The following is a 25,338-nucleotide window of genomic DNA, read 5'->3' as shown; positions in this document are numbered from 1 at the left end:
TTCGCTTGTACCTAATTTACAATTAGGAACTTTTGGACTGTGGACTTTACATCGGTTGATCTAATAGTTACAAAGGTATCTCGTGCTCAGAAACAGACGACTGCTGCCCAATTTATGGTAATTTTATTTGCGACTTATTTCACAAATTTTCCTATTTCATTCCCAGCGTTTATAAATAAATTTTACACCATTTTGTATCTTGATTAAGTATTTATATTTTATCCTTGAACTTTAAAATGTTCTCACAACTGATTTTTTAAGTTATGTCTGATAATTGTGACATAATTTACGAATTTAACGACAGTTACCATTGACTCTTACTTGCATCAGCACAGGATAATACCTCTTCCCTCTTTCTTAAAGTTAAAATTTTTAAATTGCCCAGCAAAGCAATTTCACAGCTCAAGATCTTGGGAGCGATAGTTCCACAAGACAGCGTTTGTGTCAGTAATCACCGCCGGGTTCGTTTCGGCTCTTAATTGGAGTAAGATTTCCACGCGGCTTGCTCCGCACAATGGCACGGGAAACATTTAACATTCGAGACAATCGCGCGCACGCAACCGACGGAGCACGTGAGAATTCCTCTATTTATCGCTGTATTTCGTTGAAGTGAAATGAAGTACTTGCATCATTTAGTTAACGTCGCCTCAATCAGTTTAATCAGTTTGAACGTGTTGTTGTATATTGCAGACATTTCGGCACAATATGTCGTATAGCTGCAAGTTGTCGAACAAGTTTACTTTTTGATGGCTAGAGCCTGTGTAAACTAAGGGGAGAAAGATACGGAGAGATGAAAGTCCAGACCTGAATAATTCAAAAAGTGGAAGAACACAAGAAGAGATAGCTGAAGTATGTGAAAATAGATTAATAGAGTGGTTTAAAAGGAGTAGAAGATAATTTGACGAATGATAGAATCAGGTTGAAGAGCTTAACATATTTTGCTTATGAAATCTCATTATTAATTAGAGCCGGCACATGCAGACACAAATAATTCAGGCACAAATAATTCAGGCGTTTTAAAGTTCTGCAATCGGCCTGCGCCACTTTAAAACATTTTAATACCGCACAGATAGCGCGATCCTAATCGTCCGCTGTGCAAACAAACGTTAAAACTTCAAAGAACGCGAAACGCAGATCTCAAAATGGCTGAGCCCTTTCTATCTGAGCGAGATTTTAGCACCTAATCCTTAATGTCAATTAACAAAGGGAGTACACAAAACGCACGAGAAGGTATTCGTACATTTGTAAATGTTGTAATTATGCAACGCGCGTCGCGGACGAGCAGGCGCGTCGACACGTTCGAGAATCAAATCTAAATGTCAAGGTGAAGGCGGCGCGAAAGGAAACGCACGGTGACGTCAGCGGCAGCCATCTTGGCCAACGACAGTTCTGTTCTGTACAGCCGCGTGTGCCGATCTCTAGTTTTATTTAGGACAGCGCACAATCAATGCGAATCTCCATTCATTGTTCGCGCGCTAAATATAAATTGCGTCGTCACCGTACACAAAGCAAAAAAGTTAAGTAACCGACGCACTCGAAACCAATGAACAAATAAATGTAAAATCCAAAGCTAACATGAACTTATAAAGGGATCTGTGTTAATGACTCGACCTTATGCGCAGGCGCTTTAAACTAAAGTTTCTCCGTAACGACAACAGTCTAATCCCCTTCTGTAAATACAAAATATTATAATGAACTTTTTAAAGTTGGTATAGCGACAACGCAAGAAACCACCTCAGAACATACTCCATGAAACAGTCGTAAATCAACATCACATGATTAAATATTATAGATCGACATTCCACGTCGAGGCGCGCAGTTGAAAACCTTTCACTTCGATAACAACAGCGCTTGGCCTTGGACTTGAATAACCCACACCGTTGCTATTGTTGAGGAGAAACGAGAATAAATAGTCATCGTGGGCAAGTTAGACCATAACATTTTACGATTACAAATGATGAATTGAACAATCCACATTATTATCACATCGATTTTTTAAACGATAGGATACTAAACCACGTATCACAAATTATAGTAGTGCACACTAAAAGTGATCTGCTTTTTAATGGGGAAACAATGCTTTATAGAAGTTCAGATTTAATCAATATTGAAGTTGTAAGAGATACCAATAGGAAAACGTCACTAGAGCGTCTAGAATCAACTTAATATAGTCTAAAAAAGTCTGACAAAACATGACATGGATTTGGATTGGTGAATTCCATAATATCTTTTTTTTGGAAGTATACTTTTTCAAACGAAAAAAGAATTTTCAAAATTGGTTTAGAAATGACAAAGTTCTGCAGTAACAAACATAAAAAACATACGCGTCGAATTGATGACCTCCTCCTTTTTTTGGAAGTCAGTTAAAAATTGTTGCCAGAAGTTAATAAATAAGAATATATACTCACAGTAACTAACATAAACCAAACCTATAGTCATCACAAAGTTAAAATAATTTTAAATACAATTGTAATTCAACTATAATTATTGCAATACCTTAACATGTATATTGTATATGCAAGTTTTTATATGTATATACATAACAAAAACGATTGAAGGCTATTTGAGTAATCAAATTGCAATAAGAAGTTCAAATGTAATAAATAACTTAAAACCAAGTTTTTATATTTAATTTGTTGCAACAAATTCTTCACTTAATTATACCTAATGAAAATAAAGCTACAAATAACAGCAAATAATAAAAACCGTTACAAAAAGTTGACACTTCTATTTTTATCTTGAAGTTAATTTACAAATTAGCTATGGTTTGTATCTATATGATATTTGAACATTACTGACTTTACACATAAGCTACTAAGTTCATATTGAATCAGTTAAATCAACATCGTTTAACCAACAGAGTACAGAATTTGCCACGATTCTTGCGCCTGTAAACGGGAAAGTAAATTGTATTCTAAAGCGATTTTTAATTAATAGCGGAAAGCCGTGTGGGAAGATAGGGTTTCGTGGGGATTTAGTCGGTAAGAGCCCGACACAACCTCCGTGCCTCTCCGTCCATGGCGATTTCCCCATCACATAAAACGTGTTCTCGATAGATAATGTTTAAATAAATATTTTTAATATCTGCTTCTTTGTAGTATGCGTGTCGTAATAGTCCTGCGTTCATTACACAGTACACATTATGATTGATAAAGTAGCTCTTCAGTACGTATAAATTCACATTTCTACTTTAAATGTTTGGCTATCAAGCCGCGACTGCTGCTATAAACTCTCATTACTGTAAAGTAAATGTTTTGTCATCATTAACTAAAGACATTATTTCACGTGATGATGATGATTGTCTTGAACATTTTTAAGGTGCTTCTGTTAACAGATACGACACCAATGAAAATAATTATTCGCTGATATTGGTCCAAGAAGGAGAGAGCCATATTGTAATTTCTACATACGAGTATAACAGCCATATCTTATTTCTTTTTAGAGCCATATTTTTCTGTCTATACTGGTACTGTATACTTTATAATGAAATTATCCTCTCCTCTCATCCCTCTATCTTAGTTCTGCTATTGATTGCGAAAATCGTTGCGAAACAAAATTTTTACACACAATAACGTGGCCGACTTCAATAAAAACTGTAGATATGGAATAATATTTGATTTGAAGTATAACGAGTAGGTACCTCGTGATCGGTAACCAAGTCAGTGCCATCACAAAACATATCGATCCAGATAAGATAATCCTCATTTGCGTCAATCATAGCGCGCGTACGAGTTATCACACGACGCTAGATCTCGTTGATGTCAGAGACCTTTATTTAGAACACTTTTTGTGTTGTTATCGCGGACAGCGTATCAACACGCGCAAAGAATATTTAATACCTACCATGCTGCTGATTGTGAAATTATGTGATAAAAACATTTGTAATCTACTTTAGTGTTAGAGTCACTTTTGCTTTTCTCTAGTACTCACAGGATGCTTGTTGCCATACGACAAACTGTTACTGTTAAGTTATTTAGCTTTTTAATGTGATGATTGAAAACCGATTACCAATACTGACATGTACACTTAAGCAGTTTCACTACCGATATTTTTGGAATGCAGTTACAAATAATGACCGGACTACATTAGTCGAAATTAAAATCGTTGTAATCAAGGGGTTGAAGCTGATATTCAAAAGATTAATCTTGTCCCTGGAAATCGAGAATGTTAGCTAATATTCGGTAGATGGATTAATGAACAACTAGTTTCTATCTGTAGATACATATAGGTTAACAGAGAATTAGAACTCATCTTTATTATTAACACTAACATGAATTTCTATGATAACTGCAAACGAAATAAATAAAAGTAATATTTGTATTTAAATAAAACTTATTTTGGCAGTAACATGGGTAATTTGAAATTGAATTTGCCACTTGCTTTTTACAAATATCTTCAAATTCTCTATCTCTTTGTTGGTAATTTTCTCTTGAATAGTAAAAAAACTTTGAATTAATCAATTAATTGTCAAGCCTTGATTTTTTGACAGTCAGTGTATTGGATGGCATGCACGAAGTGTGTGAAGCTCTGGGTCGTGACGTTTGATAAGAGCAAAAATGTTTTTTGTTCTTATCTGCAGCATTACTCCAACTATAAATATACCTACTACAGTAATGAAATCACAATATTGTAAGTCACGTAACAGATAGCGTAATCGTTAACCTTATACATGATACTATGGCGTCAGACGAAGTTTCAAGAAGCACTTCACTGTTTAGGTATTTACTTCACACTGAGTTAATTCCACCGCAAGCGTTTCTTGAAATGTGTTGTCTGTTATAAAGAGGATTTAGTACCTATTGTCTAGATAACTGTATCCTTCGTTTGAGTTTGCTTATTAGATTTAGAGTTTCATAACACATAGGCTTGTTCAAAAAGTAGGGATTAACTACGGATGGGTGCAACAGGTAAAGAAAATGGACGCAACATCTAAATTCTAAGAAATAAAGGCTAAAGGATCCGAGACTCGGTTGCTAACTATGGACCTTATTAGAAGGCTCAAAGTCACTCACCGGGCGATAGAGCGAGCTATGCTTGGAGTTTCTCTACGTGGTCGAATCAGAAAAGAGGAGATCCGCAGTCGAACCAAAGTCACTGACATAGCTCAGCGAGTCGCGAAGCTGAAGTGGCAATGGGCAGGCCACATAGTTCGAAGAGTCGATGGACGTTGGGGTCCCAAGGTGCTGGAATGGCGACCCCGCACCGGAAAGCGCAGTGTTGGTCAGCTCCCCACTGACGGACTGAGGATATCAAGCGGGTTGCAGGGGACCGTTGGATGCCGGTGGCTCGAGACCGTTGCTTATGGAAGTCCATGAAAGAGGCCTATTTCCAGCAGTGGACGTCCATCGGCTAATAAGATAAGGTAAGGTGGCCCATTATTTCGATATTCGACTGGTCAATCCGAGGTGTATAACTCGTACTAGGACTCTGTCTACCTACTTGAAGCGTCACTTAATTCTACGAATTTCGAGTGATATCAGAAGTATCAACTTAATTGTATTAGGTTGACTAAAGATTAATTTATTCCATAAACAATGAAACTAAGAGCTTTATGAACTTCGGAGTTATCACTGAGATTATTAAACTATATTAGTACATGTTGTTACCTACAAAGTATTGGTTTGGCTAAAAAAAACCTAAATCATAATTTTAGTTGATTTTGATTTGGGTTTTATGATTTTCCACGGTTTGCAAATTATAAAATTGATTTATTATCGTATTGTGTGTATAGGAACATCAGAAAAGTGTATGTCGTATAAAAATAACCTTGCCGAACTACATTTGGATATTTTGTAAAATGAGTGATTATAACCGATGTTGAAAGGCATTAAAACACCTCGTTAAGTAATAAAGAACAAGAAAACACTTGATTGTGCCATATCCTTAAAGGCCACTTGGAATAAGGAAAAAGAGACGTTAAGTTTTTCCTTCTCGTGCCTGTCATAAGATCAAACCATTAACCATGACTCATGTAATTCATGCTACAATTTATGAACCGTGGGATATATTTTATAATTATTATTATTTAACTATACCCTGACTGACTAATTGTGACTAATTGTTTACCGTTTCGTCTTGTATTTATTCCGTTATACGTTAAAATATAGATACTACTAACTTACAATCGAGCTACTATTTTGTAAATATATATTGTAAATGGAGAAATCGAGGGGAACTTTCAATAATCGTAAGGGTGACTATAGCGTTTGTTTAACAGTTACATTAACCACTTGAAAACGCTACAAGTTCATGAAGGTCTAGAGTCGATCTGATGATGAAGCCAAAACACAGACGAGGGACTCAGCAGGGAGGGAGGGAGGAGGGAGCAGTTACCTTATGTTTGGGTTTGAAGATTCTGTCTGTCATTAGTGGTCTGGCGTTGAAGAGGAAAAACAGTTAATAGAATTCCTCAACGATTTGGAGTAGCTACCTTGTGATTGGGCTTAATTAATTTTTATTGATGAGAGCTTTCCACCTTTGAACAGACCCCTAATGACAGTCACAACCCATCTAGGTTTTGACTGTCAATAGGGGTCTGTTCAAAGGTGAAAAGCTCTCATCAATAAAAATTAATTAAGCCCAATCACAAGGTAGCTACTCCAAATCGTTTAAAAAATCCGAAAAAAAATATATATATAACTTGGTCACCCTAGGGATTTTTGGAAAATTATTCAAATTAGTTAAAGATATATATTTGGTGTACGTTTTATCCCTTAATTACGGGACAGCCTGTATATGTCAGTGAGAAATAAATACATTTTTAATGATACATACATCATCGGGTTAGCACCGCCTTCAAACATATCAGCATGTAGAACAAAATATTATGTTATTTGTCACTTTTTAGTTTAGTCGGTACGTTTTACGAGTATATTACTTACGGTTGAATTTCCTTTTATTAAAGTTTTTACAATTATAACAGTAAAATAGAGTGACTCCTTTGATTAAGATGCTATTAATAACACTAAATGTTGTTATAACCTTGGATTCTTCAATTTTCCTCAATATATAAGGTATATCAGTTTTGGGAGTGGAATTTGTCGCATTCCCTTGCTTGTTTGCTTACGACATATGTCACTTATCACTAGTGATAAAGTCGTTTCCCGTTATCAGTTGTTTGTTAACTAAGCACCTACGGGTAGGTATGTATCCGCTGCTTACATATTGTTCGCCTGGTACATATGTACTCACCTAAGTAATTTTTGATGCGTCATGATTCATGAGCAGCAACTGAAAATTTTATAACAGTAGCATTATGTAATATGACTAGTGTTGTCCTGTTGTAAGCGAAACTTAGAGTTCAACAGATATGATTATATATATGAAACATAAACATATTGGTATCGACTATCGGTTCTATACAAAAGCCAAAAATAGAGGGGATTGTCGCTGCTTGAAAGAGCGCTACGAGTATGTTCAACAGTTGACGCATAATAGCTGATAATGATGATGATGGTGCTGATGAAACACATTAATTCATTTATTAATTATTTAGTGTTCTTTTGGCTATACATGGTAACTGTCAAAAGGCGATATTAAAGAAAAGTTTCAGGATCTCTTTCTTCAATTTCATGAACTTTATATATAAAAAAAACTAGTGACTAATGATTACTAAACTAAAAATTACTAATGATTAATCTATATTACAGTATATCTTTATAGCGCACCCCACGCCTTTCGACCCCTGCCAATCGCTTTTTAAATCTCTGACATTTTTGCTGTACATTAATATATTGTTTTATACATAATATATAATATATATTTATATGTTTAGAATGTTTTATATCTAGTCGAATATTCATCGGAAGCGATTATATTTTATACTATGTAATGTCACAGTATATATTACGTATATGTATAAGTATTATTATATATTGTATTAATTATATTAGTATAGATGGATTGTGATGTGATTCCCCTGCGGCTCAGACCAATTATATAAGGACCTGCCTCGCTAGACGTTACCCCTCTGTCAAAGTATAAAATAACGATCTAACGCGTTTATAAAAACGGTCTCTTTATAATCCATGTTTCAATGTTGTAATCGTTTTCGTTGTGTAAAGAGCTCCCCTAAAATGTCGGTTTGTATAGTTGAATGGCATAAAATAAAAAAGGCCAACCGAATCTAGTTTACTAAAAGCTAAAGTTACGTTTCGTAAGTTTTTAGGGTAGGGTAGGTGCAGCAGGGTGGGAGTAGAATAGGATACGGGAGGGAATAAGTCAAAGCGAAACTTGACTGGTTTTGCTAGTTTGCGATAAAAACAATATCTAATAAAAAGAACCGATTTTTCTCACGGAACAGCAAAACATCGATCAAGTAATCGAATATTCTGAGTAATGAGTTTAAACGATGACATTGTCGGTCTGTTTAAAAATTACACGTGTGTATTGCGAATCAAATTATAATTGTGTGTAGTGTAAAAGCACAGATTATATTTATTGGTGTTAAATATTTTATATGTGTCAGGTAAACTCAAAAAACGACGGAAAATTTTGTTGCAGAATTTGGGTGCGATGCATCTCCTTAACTAATTCCTCTACGCCTTGCGGGCTGCGACGTATACGCGCACTGCTACGGCGGCACGGGCGGCCGGCGTGCTTGATAACATTATCACCCGGGAACTTTCCACTCGCGCCGCATATCGCTCTACTTCGACGTAGTAACTTAATTGTTTGTGTATTTGCATACTCGCCATTTCGTCCAACCGGATGCTCATATCGCCGGTCGCGACACATTCGATAATGCTATATTACGAGTACTACATTTATTTTTTATTCGCTACTTATTGGTTTACTATTTTTATAATACATTTATATATTGTTAGTCTCGACACCTTCTCCTTCATACCATTTTCCATATCGAACTATACATACTAATATTATAAATGCGATAGTAATTCTGTCTGCCTGTTACTTATTCACTACTAAACCATTACACAGATTTGAATGAAAAAAGACATTGGAGCAGAAAAAAGGCTACATTTTATCCCAGAAGAATCTTTGGTTCCCTCGTGAATTGTAAAAACAGAATTTCACGCGATTGGAGTCGCGGGCGTCCGGTAGAATTGTAATATGTGTAATGTAATAGTATTTGTCTACTATCAATGTACCTAAGTATAGAGATCTTAACATCAGTTGAAATGTTGCAAGTCGAACGTGACGAACCGATTTCGTGTGAGGATCAATCACATGCAAATAACAAAATACTGTCCATTTCAACTGGCACGACTCATTTGAATATGTATGAGATGAGTAGTTATAATTGGATTGACCGTTGACAGTTAGCTTGTATTACATTATCTAATGTGTTTATCTTTTTGTATAATTTTCAAGGGCATGGTTTGAGGACACGGTAGCGATTAATAATAATAATATGATGCGCTAAAACTATAAAAAAGATTTTCTCAACAAGATTTTACGTAGATAGCTAATTTGCTATATACGTAAGTTTGTGTTTATTGGTTTGATAGGGTTTATTGGGGTTTGTGAGTTGTTTTCAATAATCTTAACTACAGTATCCACCTTAACGCTAAATGAGTTTCAGCAACGATATTAAATACTGCTTTATAAATATCATCGAGTTTCAGCCTTTATCGAGAAACGCTATGCCTTGAAAAGTTTAGTCTTTAGTTCAGTTAGTATTTTGGTTTTTAGTAACCCTGTCATTGTTTCTATGTTGATGTACAATAGCTACGTAATTTATATTTACTTACCTGAGTGGCTTGACTCGTAATAGAATTCAACATCTTCCTCACTAGGAAAGAAATAAATTCGAATTCGTCTACGAGGGAGAGAATAGAGATAGAGACTACCTAACTGTTGAGTTAGAAAAACAGAACAGCGCTATTCTAAATAATAACATTAGAATTTAGTTATATTTGCCCGTGTTTTGTAAACAATGCAATGACTGGATCGTTTACGATTCGCAATAGCCGCAAATACCTAGAGGTAAATCCACTTGAGCTGCCTGAAGTCATCGTTTATTTTCCTTGAGGAAAGCCATTACGTCGGCATTTGCCGACTGCCAAGTTTTTAATTTACTGACGTCGCTGTTACTGGCTTACTTTGCTAATATCAATATTGAATGGAATAAAATGATTTTGGAAATTGATGGATTATCAACAATGGTGGGTTACTCTGCGGGGACAGATCTTTATGATAATGACAATTGACAGAGTGCGCGTGGCTACGGCACTGCGATTTACATTAGTTCCCATACCATATTTGAGATAATTTAAATATTATTATTTTTGTAATAAGCAATTGTAAGTAGGTATTTCGTCGTTATCAACCCATATTCGGCTCACTGCTGAGCTCGAGTCTCCTCTCAGAATGAGAGAGAGGGTTTAAGCCAATAGTCCACCACGCTGGCCCAATGCGGATTGGCAGACTTCACGTCACGCAGAGAATTAAGATAATTCTCTGGTATGCAGGTTTCCTCACGATGTTTTCCTTCACCGTTTGAGACACGTGATATTTAATTTCTTAAAATGCACACAACTTAAAAGTTGGAGGTGCATGCCCCGGACCGGATTCGAACCCACACCCCTCCGGAATCGGAGGCAGAGGTCATATCACGGCTCTCAGGTATTTACTTAAAAAAAAAACTAAGTTTATGAAGAAACGCGATTTCCTCCTTTACTTTACATTTTGCTTTGTTTCTCTATGGATTTTTATAGTTTGTAACGATTTCACGCTTAAAGTAAGTAGGTATTCTTTGATAATCAAAAGATCAAAAAGGTAACTTTCATACACACCCAGGATTCGAACCCAGGACCTTATGATCCGAAACCACATAGAGTAAGTACTGGACAAAAGGCAGTTGATTACGCTTTACACTTCGACAGTTGAAGATCTAGAACCTTAAAACCTGCTACCTCCGAAGGCCGTTAGGTGCGTCCTAATTCCCTAATAGCATAGGCTTAAAAACTTTTGACTTCGAAGGGACAACAACTAAAACGAGGGAGGTCCGGCTATACAGGCTCTAGAATACAGCTCGATAGTGCTTACGCACCCTAAAATGGCGGTTTCCTGCTAGTACCTACGTGTTAGACGTCTAGTGTTTGTTCACTGAGGAACTTCAAAGCATGTGCATATTTGCTAACAGACTCGCTTATCACTGTCTTATCAGCCGTGTTTATATACTTAGCATGGAGCTCGTAGTACGATTGTATCATTATGACCTTGGTACAAAGTAACCGAGCTTATCTATACCGGTTTTGCGTTGTACCCTACGGTCTGTTCAAACTAATATAGCACATTGTCAAGGATACATTTTACATAGGTACCCCTCAATATTTACAAGACAAATTATGTAAATATTGAGACCCAGTGTTACTTGTAGGAATCATTTAAAATTACAGGACTACCAGTTGAACCTAGAAGTTTAATAATTCAATAATACTCTTCACACAACACAGAGAAGCAGCACTTTCCTAAAGTAATATTTATACGAAACCTACTGTTGATTTTATCAATTCGAATCTAACCATAACTCCAACTACATATTCCTTTATCACTATCCATACTCCAAAAAGTAAGTACTCGTTTTTGAATTTAAACTACCGTGAGGGGTTTCCACAGCATTTAAATGGAAACAGCTAAACCGATCTAATAAGTTTATGATATATTAAAAAAATACCAGGGAAATAAATAATTATTAAAATATAATAGATTAAAAAAAATATACCAGGGAACTGTAAATCGAGGCTCCATTATGTCTGCCTTGCTCCATGTGAGCATGTTGTGCAGTTCCATTAACGACTAACAGATTTCCCAGAACTGTTTCGTCGATTAGCATTTCTGCAACTCATGTTGTAATGTGATGTCATGGCTTGCTTACGTTTGTTTTGAGTAGTTTTTACCTGCCTTGTAATATGATTTTTGCTGTTATGTACGTGTGACGTTTATTTTATTAATTTTACGTTCCAAAAACTATGTTTTTATATGTTTCACGCGAGTTCATTGAATTGGAAGTCAATATATAAATATTCCGTTATGGAAACTATAGTTTCTATCACTTCTGTCATACAACCTTCATTATAAACTATGAAAAGGAAGAAGACTAAAATTTATTCTGTAAATCTGTCGTTTCATACCTAAGTGTTCAGGCTCGGTAGATTTATCAAATTGTGTAATAGGTGTCGTTATACAATTTAATCGCGTTAGAGCTTTATAAATATCACTAATAGTTAATATTTATTATGGAAAAATTAACAGACTACATTACATTGAAGGCTGTTACTATTTTCGTAAGGTCGTAGTAGTTTAGTATACCACAACCTTTCCATAAACTATGTGTATTTTTATTTGAATAACGTCTCTTGTCCAAATAGAATCAATACTCGAAAAGAAAAACGTGGAATCACAATCGTACTCGTACGTGTCGAAAAGGAACCTCCTTTATATTGATTAACAGTTATTTGTTCAACAAGAGATCAAAGTTCGTTTTCGTTTCGAGTGCCGAGTTTGAATCCCGAGCAAGCGAAGGTTTTACGAGCGGCCCTTTTTCAAAAACTATCTTCATGCGATTCCGAATCAAATGACACCTCAACCATAGTTTTAGGAGAAGGAGAAAGAGTTTTGACCAATTACGTTCCAATTACGCACGGCAATCCAATTACGTTCTTTGAAAGAAACACAATATCAGAAAAAACAAAAGAAAGCATTTGTTTATATTGTTATTTTTTAACTTTATTTTTCTCTGTCGTAATGAAAAGGCCGTAAAGAAAAAAAGTATTACACCGTACAGCCAATGAAAATATTTCTTTTGTTGTTTCTGTTCAGATAATTACTGAAACAGTAAAACTAAACTTGTGTAAGTTCTGATAATTACTGAAACAGTAAAACTAAAAACTGAAACAAAATAATTTAAATTTTCTTTTAGTTTTACCGAGGCATAATTTTTTCAATATTCCCTTTTCGTAATAAATTCTCATTTACCAGACAACATCCTTCGTACATTGTGGCGTAAATATGGCATTCAAATAAGCTAAAAACAAAAGGTTGTGATATATATAGCGGAGTGAATAAACACCAATTTTGCTCACTATTTTTAAGCAGCAAACGCGCTGTTTTTGAGATGTAAAAAAAGGTGATAGAGGTGAAAAATTATAATAATGCATTTTTCCACATTTGGATCATTTGCACTAAACAAAATACCGTAAGTCGATATGCACAAACAAGGTCCCACACTGTCTGCCGCTGCACATGTCCGCTTGTCATTGCCAATTCTGAATAATCACCCCATTCAGCAGCTATCTGATTACCCGGAATACCCACAAATGGGTATCGCTGTTTTTGCACGAGTCTGCAACAGGCGAGTGATAGGATATGGTTACATCGATAACATGTCGGACACACCCAGTTAAAGTGCCCGCGAATGTGCTCGCAGTCAATATTTTGATAGGCAATGATAACTATATGTACTTCATTTATGTACAGAACGTTGTCAAATATTTGGAACTTTAGTACAGTAGTAGTATTAAATTAATTAAACAAATAAAAAAACCCGACTGCATAAATGATACAAAAACTGAAAAGAAAAAAAACAAGCTGAGTCCAGACGTGTAGAAAGCAATTAGAAAACAGTCCAATTCAGCACTTGTCCAATTTTTATAATAAATATAAAATTTAGTCTATTTTAGGTGTTCTAAAACTTCACTTCATAAACCTCGCACCCATAGTCATCCGCCTCGCGTATATTGTTAGATAATTAATAAATAACGTTTTTCTAATTGTAGTTTTTTTTTAACATGGCCATGATATACCATTTTGAAATCCTCTCAAAAATCCCTTGAATTTGATATCCATGATGCAATATTCAAAAAAAAATTTTTTTTTTCACCTCTCTCCTACCTTCTCTTTAGTCTATAGCGTCTCACAGTCGTCTTGTTGGATTTTTTTAAATTTCACCTATCTAAGAACACTTGGGTTATTAAGACTAATCTAACGATATCTTAATTACGAAAATCCGTCCAGTGGTTTGGAAGATATGTGGTAATAAAAAATATTACATTCATACGTACATACATACATACAAGATACGCGCGAAAAACATAACCCTTCTTGCAGTCGGGTAAAAATAGATGTTCTTCAGGGATCTTTTCAGAGCCTTTTCTGTTCCTTACTTACATTAATGGCAGATCTTAGCTGAATAAGGATGATAATGAAGATGTGAGATTGCAGATGACAATATAATAGTACAGCTAATATTCAAAATGGTTATTTGCTTCGGATCTAATAATTTGGTTGTTAATAGGAATAGATAGTAATTTACAAATATTAATCAAAAAGTAAAATGGAAACAGTAAAACAAACAAGTTAAGCTTTATATACCGACTTATATAAATCTAATTAAATTTTTGCTATCGCATGTTATGTAATCGCAAGGGAAATGAATTATCAAAAATTAATACAAGTGCGTAGTTTAGTTTTCAATAACCGTAGAAGTCCTTAGTCATTGTAGACCTAATTAGGTACCTACTATATTTTGATATATTTACAGTTAGTCGTGTTAATTAGTTCCTATTAATTGAAAACAGGCAAACCGCAAAATGCACCAAGCGTTGCCTTGTTTGAGCGAACCGATAACATAACAGTCACGAGAATATTTAAAAACAAATGCGTCATTATTGCGTTTTTCAACTCTCTATTACTTTATTAAAAACGTTATTATTACATACTTTATTATAATTACAGAATTCCCTTTCTTAAAAACGCTGGCCCAGCAAACTTCGTTTTGCCATTCACTTATATCATTTAGGGGTATAAAAAATCTTTTTAACAAAAAAATTTAATCGCCTTCAAAATCACAAAAATAAACTAAAAAGCGAAAAATAACATCGTATGAGCTACCTTCTGATCACTTTGAAGAGAGAGACGTGGTGCCAAGACAGTGACGTATATTAATTAAAGCCGTTTCTGAAAGAACCACGAGAAAGGACCGTCTTTAAATCATAAAACTTTATGATTTAATCGGCTTTAGTTAATGCATCACGCATTTGCACCGTCTTCAAAGCGATTTTTTGTAATTTTGAGCCTATTCGATATATACATAAAATTTCATAAAAATCAATCAAATTTTCGAAAAAAACGTTTCGGAGGAGTTTAGTAACAAACACCGCTGCACGAAAATTTCATATACATATAATATTTAATGGACCAATATTCTGCCCAGCTGCCTTGCGTCCAGCAACCTAAGGCGTAGGTGTAAAATCATGTGGGTAATTAAACTGGCAACCATGCCCTCCAGATCGAAATACTATCAATGCTTTAATAAAACCACTATAAATAAAAAATAATTTCAACTAATATACAAATTTTTAAAAATGCCGTAAAGATCATCATCTGGTGCAGTAAAGACGATCTGTATATATTATTTCTTTTCAATATAAGGTATTTATTAGTATATTTTGATATGTATTTTATTCATTATTGTAGGTATTTGTGTAATATTGTTTATGTATTAGGATGTAAATTATTTGTATGTATGTGTATTACTAATACTATGGTTATTTTTGTTTTACGCCACCTGCTGATGTCCTTAAGTTTTCCTAAACCGAAGGTTGCCTGGAAGAAATCGCTACTTAGCGATAAGGCCGCCTTTTGTATGCTGATCTCGTCCTAATTTGTTTTTTATTTCACTTGTTTTTGTCTTTGTGGTGTGCAAATAAAGTATACTTATCTTATCTTTATCTTAAATAACTAACATTTTCTATTTTGTCGATAGCAAAATATATGCCAAGTATGTATACATTTTGAAATGACGTAATACAAAACAATAACAAATATCACATAACACAACTGACACTGGTTGCAGTAGTAGTACGCTATGCGTAAACCAGGACGATACAACCGGGACGCTTTAACCGGGCCAAGGATCCCGTGACCGGGTCGCGCGACCGGCTATTGATCTCTGCCCGTCCGGGTACAGCCGCTGACATCCGCGAACTTGGGTTGGGTTTGTTTTGAGAACTGTCACAGATGACAGGGAAACTAGAAGTTACTGAAACAATAAAATCAGCACTTGGACTCTTATAAAAGAGATGCGTGCTCAGTGAACCATTTACCTGGAAGTTCAGAAACGTGCTAATTGAAAGGTCAGCTGAAGTGAGAAAGTGATTCTACCGCCAAGAATACTTCGTGAGCTAATTTGTCTGTTGTAGACAAGTAGTTGGCAGATCGGCCAGCCATGTACATTGAGATCATTGAACTGAAATATGTATATAATTAATGGTGAAATCCCTAGCAGTAACAGTAACCAACAGTGAATAATGCATATAAATAAGATAAAAATTGTAACCATATGTTAAGAAGCAGAAGCCGTTACGCACATATAAATTATAAATTGTAAGATCCTGAGGTTTCCAATAAGTTGATCCAGTTTTTCCATCCTATGTGTCCTCGGATCACGAAGGCTATTGAGCTCACTAAAATTTCTCCGCCTGGAGTTAGGATGTTGACGGTATTATACACGTTGTGTTTCGAAAAGCAGGTTAAGCCGTCGGTCCCGTGATATCATTAACATTTGATAGTGATTGTTACATTAATCTCACATTATCACCTAGGGCTGGCTATCTGCATATAGAGGGAGGCCTGTCCCTGTAGCGAGCCGTTAAATCTATAAAGCTGACAATGTTGAGGTTTGCTAAAGTTTTATTAATCTTCGGTTTATCCTGAGACTTAAGTATAAATTGCATATACCTACTTGAAATCTTGAAACTAACATTTGATGATTTTAAAAGAAATAAAAAAAAAGTTTAGCTTCTGAATATTCAATGGATTTCTCCAAAAGAAACCATTAAAAAATAGGTCAAGGTGACCCCGGGCCTGGTTAAGTAAGAAGTACGAGTGTAGGTACTTGCCTTGCCTATTCAACGCGTAGAACCCTTTGCGAAATTAAAATAGATGTCCCTTTCGCAATAACGGGGGACGTCGTTCGTGTGAATTTTGTCCCTAAAGCTTGGCTTTATGTCAACTTTTTTATTAACTCCTTTTATTTTATAAACCCTTCATAGGCATTGACATAATCATATGTATCAAAATTGGCATACTCGTAGATCCCGTGCTTTTCAAAAAATTACAATAATCTGATTGAACAGACAGTAAAAATATCAATATTTTATTAGTTTAAATGGTTTTTATAGGTATCTACAAAATCTATGATTCATAGATATTTAAAAATTTGTCTGTTACTTAGTAAGCTTCGTCATAGAAAGAACATATTTAAATCATTGTTAAACACCATTAATTATTCATTCGTTATAGTGCCGTAGGCCTCTCCGTGAACCGGGAGGCGAGTGTACAGACCGGGTCACACCGGGAAACGGGCCAAGGATTCTGCAGCAGATAATATCGATCCACGAAAAGGAGCCAGCCTTACTCTGCGAACGTTTTCGTTCCCTATACTAATGGCCTTAGGGGCTACGATAGCATGCTTAAGGATACACGTGTAGGCATTGGAAGCAAAAAAAGAATAACCCCATAATTTTTTGTTAGCCTTTTATTGTGTCACATTGGCTTTGAAACATCTTTTAATGATGATCGTTAATTTTTATTGCTCTTTATCTTGTTGTATTAAGAGTTATATTTCGTTGAAGAGTCTTTAGAAAGTTTTGTATACAGTTTTGAATGAGGTTTTGAAAGCTCAGGTGCTTTTTTTTTCTATCATAGAGCCTGGGAACCTATTTTTATAAGCAACCGGTGACTTTGTTTTTTTTTTTCATTTCCTTTGTCTATAAAACGTGACTGAACAATTAAGAAAAATACAATTTCACTTGAAAGTTTAGAATATGATGCATGATGACCCATTTTATCTACAAACTAGGTACCTATCAAAAAAAATGTTAGTGTGTTTATTAAATAGTGCAGTGGGTTTTTCCATTTCTTGTTTTTTCCTCATGTTTTAATACTATTTGGTATTTATTATTATTAAATATCTATGATGCTCATAATCTTGTGTTGTCTATAATAATTGTCTTATATAAAGATCATCATAATATTTTAACACAAATACATAATGCATTATGTAGCCTTCCTCTTAAGTCATTTCGTCCAAATGGTGATAGACGTATGAAATTTCTGAAAATGATTTTGCTTCTTTGCCTGTTTTCCATATGATGACATTTTGATACGCTTGTAATTTTTGCACAAATAACGAAGTGCGTGCGTTTTGTTTTAGACAAATGCACCAAAAAACAGCCAGTATTACTAATAAAGTATTTATTGTCAAAATTATTAAAATGAAAGAATTAAATTTATTATATTTTATCTCACAAAGTTAATTTTATTCATATAATTGAGCACTTTTCTGTCATCTACACTGTTTGCAAAGATTTAAAAAAGTACCGTTAATTTTTAGACGGATGATAAAGGTTTCATATTACATTACGATATTTACATTGGTGAAATAAGCGATTCTTTACGAGCCAATGTGTTATAAAATGGATTATGCATAACATAATTGTTTTTTTAACCCTATAAGTACATTCACCGAAATCTGTTGAATACTGACTATAATATTTTATAGGTGCAGGTTTCTATCTTCGGTTTTCTTGCTTCTTCTTGATTCTATTTTTGAATATATGAATGATGTTGCAGAATTTGATATGTAAGTTTTATGAGTCCGTCGTTGATGAGGTCTGTTCCTAATGTGTGTGTGACGTTTTATATGAATTGACGTCTGTCACTTTGTTTTCTTGTCTATTTATTTTGACATGTTATGAAATGACGTTTTACGTCATTGTACTTTTACTCAGAGGATAAAATGATAATAATGAGGTTATTGTGGTCGAGTATTTTATCCTCTGAAATTTATTTGTTGTTTCACAACATGCTCCCCCCCGGGCTGATGTCGTCCAAGGGAAGCGGGCATATGTTGTTGAAGGCTCGCGTGATAATGCCTTTCTTCGTGTTCAGTTGAGCCACCCTGCCGATGGAGTCGCCGCCGTAAATGATGTTTGTGACTCGACCCATAAGCCAAAGAAGAGGTGGCTGTGTGCGATCCTTTACTAAGACGAGGGCTCCGATCTTTAGTTTGTCCATTGATTGCCTCCATTTGCCTTTAGTTTGAAGCAACGAAACGTATTCCAACGAATATCTCTGCCAAAAGTGTTGACGAAGTTTCTCCACTCGTTGATATCGCTGGAGACGATTGACTTCTTTGTCTAGGAGGTTTGCCCGTGCTGTTGCTAACAGTGGTCGTCCGATGAGGAAGTGAGATGGAGATAAATAGGAAAGGTCGGAAGGGTCTGTGGATAAAGGTGTGAGGGGACGCGAATTTAAAACTGCCTCTATCTGCGCTAAGCAGGTCGCCATTTCTTCATAATCAAAGTGAGTCAAAGAAAGCACTCTGCGCAAATGGTGTTTAACTGACTTAACAGCGGCTTCCCAGATACCGCCAAAATGAGGACTATACGCTGGAATATATTTAAAGTTAATACCTTGTTCAACTAGTTGTGCTTGCACGTAGTCTACGCTGCTTTTGAGGAACTGCGCGAGCTCATTTGAGGCACCTATGAACGTGGACGCGTTGTCAGAGTAAATGGTTTCCGGCTTTCCACGCCTCGATGTAAATCGATTCAGACAAGCTAGATAGGCCTCTTTTGTAAGATCGGTTACCAGCTCGAGGTGTACTGCCTTTACTGCGAAGCAAATAAATACGCAGATATATGATTTTGTGAGCCTGCTTCCTTTGCCCTTTCTGTTTAGTATCAGCACTGGCCCGGCATAGTCGACACCTGTGGTTAGGAAGGGCGATACTAAATGTGTACGCTCATTGGGTAAGTCACCCATGATTGGTTGGACTGAAGTGGCCTTGAAGCGAAAGCATCGAACACAAGCGTGTACAGTTTTTCTTGCTAGATTCCTACCGTCAATAGTCCAGTAATTTTGTCTAATATTACTTAAAAGAAGCTGAGGTCCTGCATGCATAAGAACTTTGTGATGTAATAGAAATAAAGTTTTTGTGATGTGATGTTTAGCGCAAAGCACAATTGGATGTTTGACGTCATATGAATAATATGAGTTCCTTAAGCGCCCACCTACTCTAATGAGATCGTCAGAATCTAAGAAAGGTGACAATGAATTTAGTTTACTACGTTTCGGCAATTGTTTATTGTTTTTTAATAAATTGTACTCTTCAAGGAACATTTCCCTTTGAGCATGATGTAATACGATTTTGCGAGATGAATTGATTTCATTGAGTGTAAGATGATTGTGTTGAGTTTTAGTTCTACAATTATGTATGAATCTTTTTACATAAGCTAAGATTCTAATTATTTTATTGAAACTGCTATGCTTATGTATAATATGAAGAATCCTATTATTAGTATGGTCTTCTGCCTTTTTTGGTATGAATGTATGCAGTGATGTGTCAGAAGTAGAAATGTCCAGGGCTTTATGTATTTCCGGAATTTTAATGATAGCCTCATGTAAATACTCTGGCCCCGTCCACCATAGAGCGGCTGTGCTGATGGAATCAGCCTTCACCCCACGAGAGACAAGATCTGCTGGATTAGACTTTGAAGGTACATAATTCCACTTGTGACCGTTAGTAGTCTCTTGAATTTCACCAACCCTGTTTCTGACAAACTGAACTGTTTGTGAAGAGGAACTAGATAACCATCCTAATACTATTGTCGAATCTGACCAAAACCAGTGCTGATGAATATTAATTGTAAGAGCATTGACTACCTTTTTCCAGAGTCTGGTAGCAAGTAAAGCGGCAGATAATTCTAAACGTGGTATTGTACATTTAGGTTTAATTGGAGCAACCTTATTTTTTGAAGTTAAGAGCCTAACATTCACTAATCCTTCATGATCTATGGTTCTAACATAGATGCATCCACCATAGGCTCGTTCTGATGCATCTGAAAATGTGTGTAACTCAACAAGAGTTGGGCTACTACATGACACAAATCTTGGAATTTTAATTGAATTTAAGAAATGTAAGGAATTTGCAATATCTAAAAAGTCTTTCTTAATGACATCAGGAGCTTCACTATCCCAATCACACTTGCTAATCCATAATGCTTGTATAATAAGTTTGGCCATTACTACACAAGGACCTACAAGTCCTAGGGGATCAAATATTTGGCTGATAATAGAAATAATATTGCGTTTTGTTAATTTTTTGTTTGTATTGATTTCAATTAGGAAGTTTAAGTTGTCTGATGTTGAATCCCAATATAGACCTAATGTTTTTGAAGGTGAGTTGTCACTCATATTCAAATCAAGGCATTTCTCTGAATCACTCTCTATGTCAGTGATTGCATGTAAGACATCAAGACTATTAGATTGCCATTTCCGCAAATTCATTTTTGCAGAGGATAAAGTGTCTTTTACACCCTTGCATACAGTAATGAGAGATTCTATAGAGTCACTTCCAGTCAAAAAATCATCAACATAAAAATCATGTTTGATTGCATGCTGAACTTTCACATTTTTACACTCATCCGCAAGAGAAACTAAACATTTTGTAGCTAAATAAGGGGCTGATGCCGTGCCATATGTTACTGTATTGAGTGTGTAGGTTTGTAACGGTTCATGTGAATGAAATCTATAGATTATTTGCTGAAGTGACCTTTGATTTGGTTCTATGTATATAGTACGGTACATTTTTTCAATATCTGCAGATGCAACTAGTTTATGTGACCTGAATCTAATTAAAATTGAAAAAATGTCATCTTGTATAGTCGGCCCAACCATTTGAATTGAATTGAATGATTTTTTGTTAGAAGTGGCCGCTGAAGCATCAAATACTACTCTGAGCTTTGTAGTAGTAGAATCTCGAAGTACCCCATGATGAGGAAAGTATATGTTTGGTGTGTTAGAAGTATGTTTTATGTTTTTTGTAAGAGTCATGTGACCTAAATCAATGTATTCTTTGATGAATTGCATGTATAAGTTTTTTAGATTCAAGTCCCTGTCTAATCGTCTCTCCAAAGAAAGAAAACGAACCTTAGCAAGATTATAAGAATCTCCAAGCACTTCTGGTGTTTCTTTTAAGGGTATTGTAACTAGGAATCTACCATCTTTGTCACGTCGAGTGGTGTCTTTGAAAATTTTTTCACAAGCCCTTTCTTCTAGAGACATGCTATGTTGAGATGACACTGAATCTAATTGCCAAAAGCGAGTAAGAGAGGCTTCATCATTTTGTCCAACAAAGTGACAAAAATTGTTTGATACCTCTTTATGATGTACATTGTTATTGCTAAGACAGCCTGATAATAGCCATCCTAATTTTGAATCACGGAGCTTTGGCTGGTGTTTGCCTAAGTCTATGACGCTTAGACCAAGAACATTCCAGAAGACCTCGGCTCCAACTAAAATATCAATTTCTGATGGTACATTGAAAGACGGATCAGCTAATTGAATATTTTTAGGAATAGGGATGTGCGACACATCAATGTAAGAAGAAGGTAAATATTTTGTTATTTCTGCAACCATGTAACAACTAATAGTTTCTTTGTATCCACCATAATAAGATTCAATCACTAACTCACAAGACTCTGATATTAATGAAGACTGACTATTGATACCGTTGACTGTGGAGCTAACAGGCTTTACTAATAGATTAAGTTTTCTGCTAAGACTATGTGTCACAAAGTTTGCTGTGCTCCCATTATCAAGTAGAAGCCGTGCTGTATGTAGTTTATTATTGACATCTCGGACTCGCACCACAGCTGTACATAATAATGTAAATGTTTGAATATGTGATGTTGGGGTTACACCTGTGGACAACGCTATTGTGGTTCCAGTAGGTTCTTTAGTACTGTCATGTAATAATGTATTGTGTTTCATTCGACAGTATTTGCAGTGGGTAAGCTTACAGAACTGAAACCCATGGCCGGGCTTCAAACAATTTCGGCACAAATTAAGTTCAGATACCTTTCTTATTCGAGAAGCTACATCTAGTTTTTTGAAATTTTCACAACTAAAAATGAAATGAGGTTGAGAACACATAGGACACTTGTAAGCTTTTTGGTTGTTATCTGTGTAAGAAACTTGTGCCTTATTTTTGTTTGTGTCAGAAAATGTTGAAATGATACCTTTATGCTTGTATTTGTCTTGTAATGTTTCAAGTAAATCAGCCCTACTAGTAATGAATTTTATAAATTGTTGTAAGACTGGGCTGCCCCCAAGTCCATTGCGATATTCTTCCCACTCTCTATTAGTAATAGAATCTAACTTCTTAGTCATAATGAATATAATCAAAGTATCCCAGTGATCAGTAGGTTGCCCTAATGTTGCAAGGGCTCGTAGGTTTTTGTTTGTAATATCAACCATGTTCCGTAGCATATGGCTTGATTCCTTTTGTATAGGTTCAATATTAAATAGATTTTGTATGTGATTGTTCACTAAGAGTCGTTCATTGTCATACCTTTCAGTGAGCAACTGCCATCCCAGCTGGTAGTTGCCTGCTGAAAAGTCTAACGCTTGGATTGTTAAGGCAGCTGTACCTTTTAGAGCTGCACGTAGGTAATGAAATTTATTTATATCACTGATTGATTTATTGTTATGTATTAAGGATAAATACGTGTCCCGGAACTCGAGCCAGTGCTGATAATCCCCATCAAAGTGAGGCAGGTCTATTTTGGGCAGCCTCACAAAATCATGCTCGCATCTGTCGCTCTTTTGAACACTCAGATCGCTACCATAAGAAGAGCGGCGACGCTGAGTGCTCAGGTGTGAATTAAGCATCACTTGAGCTTCGGATACAAGCCTGAAGTATATTCCATCGAAGGCTTCACGATCTTGGTAGGCCGTCTCTGGAGGGTCTGTTAGTGCTTCGATTTCTGACTGCAGGCTTTCGAAATCACCATATAACTGTTCGATCTTACGAAAACGACACTCTAACTCCTTTATTTGTATATCACTTAGGTGTTCACCACTATTTAATAATGATAAAAATGTTGAAAATTGTGTAAGTCTTGACTTAATCGAACCACGCTTTTTGACTAAATCTTTGATTTTTGCATCACACATTTTTATTTATATGGATTTAAAACGTTAAATATGCACTAATAGTAGTCAATTTCACTGATTTTAAATGTATAAATCTTAGTAAATAAAGACGCGACACCGGTGGCGATGACCTTGACCGTGACCGCGGGCGACTAAGGGCAAAAACACACTGTTGTCCCTTAAGGTCAATTTACGACCTAAGAAACTTAATTATTATTGAAAATAAGTTTACTACGTGTATTGAAGTACGACTATGAATAAATGAACGAAGTGATGAATATTCAAAAATATGACCGTTTTTTTTTTAAATTTTGTTCGAGTATTTTGTATTACGCCGAAATAAGCGACCTATCTATCGCAAATAAGGCAATCTTAAATAGAAGATTAGGAGGATAGTAGGACAGGATAAGATAAAATCGGAACGGACTCACTGTTCTGAAGAAAGGCCGGCATAGAAGACCGTTGGTTTTCCAATTTTCGAATCTTGAATTTGCTTGAAAATCGAAGATTTTTCTTTACTCGAAGGACCACTTGTTGAATACTGACTATAATATTTTATAGGTGCAGGTTTCTATCTTCGGTTTTCTTGCTTCTTCTTGATTCTATTTTTGAATATATGAATGATGTTGCAGAATTTGATATGTAAGTTTTATGAGTCCGTCGTTGATGAGGTCTGTTCCTAATGTGTGTGTGACGTTTTATATGAATTGACGTCTGTCACTTTGTTTTCTTGTCTATTTATTTTGACATGTTATGAAATGACGTTTTACGTCATTGTACTTTTACTCAGAGGATAAAATGATAATAATGAGGTTATTGTGGTCGAGTATTTTATCCTCTGAAATTTATTTGTTGTTTCACAACAAAATCAGTAATTGATAAATCTACTAAATGCATTTTATTGCAAAATAGGTTAAGAACTTAAATTTGGCTAGGAGTACTATATTTTCAATGTACGGCTTTTTTAGAGTTCCGTAGTCCACAAGGAACCCTTATAGTTTCGTCATATCCGTCTGTCCGCGGTTTAGCGCTATGTGTGTGAAAACTAGAAAGCTGTAAATTGACATGAATATGTACATTGAAAATGTGAACAAAGTCGTAAAATAAAATCTTGAACAATATTTTTTTAGGGTACCAAGTCAAGTGTCCCCACCCTCTAACGGGTAAACGGTTATTTATGGATACGTGAAAAAAAACACAAAAATAGAATATAACTATAACGCCTAATTAGCAATCGCTATTTAAAGAGTTATATAGTCGACCAACTTAAAAAACGTAGTTAGTATTCGAAAATTGCATACCACTTCCGTTGTTAGTTAAAAAAATAAAGTCGTCAGTAAGGTAACTCCAGAGTCTGTTAAAAGTACGTCT

General features: G+C 35.4%; 2 protein-coding genes across 12 annotated transcripts in view; one reads left to right on the top strand and one right to left on the bottom strand.

The window, feature by feature from the left end:
- The window catches only part of LOC112047554 (uncharacterized), a 164,133-nt gene that overhangs the window by 78,570 nt on the left and 60,225 nt on the right, over positions 1-25,338 (top strand). The window lies entirely within an intron of this gene.
- Positions 18,494-24,052, bottom strand: LOC112043123 (uncharacterized). Of its 3 annotated transcripts, none has more exons than XM_052886023.1 (2): positions 23,823-24,052; positions 18,494-19,643 (listed from the first exon to the last, which is right to left on the bottom strand). In XM_052886023.1, exons 1-2 carry the CDS (start codon positions 23,986-23,988, stop codon positions 18,826-18,828), a joined length of 984 nt encoding a protein of 327 aa, XP_052741983.1. In that variant the 5' UTR covers positions 23,989-24,052; the 3' UTR covers positions 18,494-18,825. The 3 variants fall into 3 exon arrangements, with proteins under 3 accessions (XP_052741983.1, XP_052741984.1, XP_052741985.1); XM_052886024.1 differs by having other exon boundaries at positions 18,495-19,643; positions 23,844-24,052; XM_052886025.1 differs by having other exon boundaries at positions 18,499-19,643; positions 23,726-24,050.

This window comes from Bicyclus anynana, chromosome 16, assembly GCF_947172395.1.
Source record: "Bicyclus anynana chromosome 16, ilBicAnyn1.1, whole genome shotgun sequence".
NCBI lineage: Eukaryota > Metazoa > Arthropoda > Insecta > Lepidoptera > Nymphalidae > Bicyclus > Bicyclus anynana.
This window is presented reverse-complemented; position numbering and strand designations above follow the sequence as displayed.

Coding starts and splice junctions, on each gene's coding strand:
- LOC112043123 (XM_052886023.1), bottom strand. CDS start 23,988: ATGTGTGATGCAAAAATCAAAGATTTAGTCAAAAAGCGTGGTTCGATT. Junction 19,644..23,822: donor TAAGATCGAACAGTTATATG/GTGATTTCGAAA, acceptor TTTGCTTCGCAG/TAAAGGCAGTACACCTCGAG.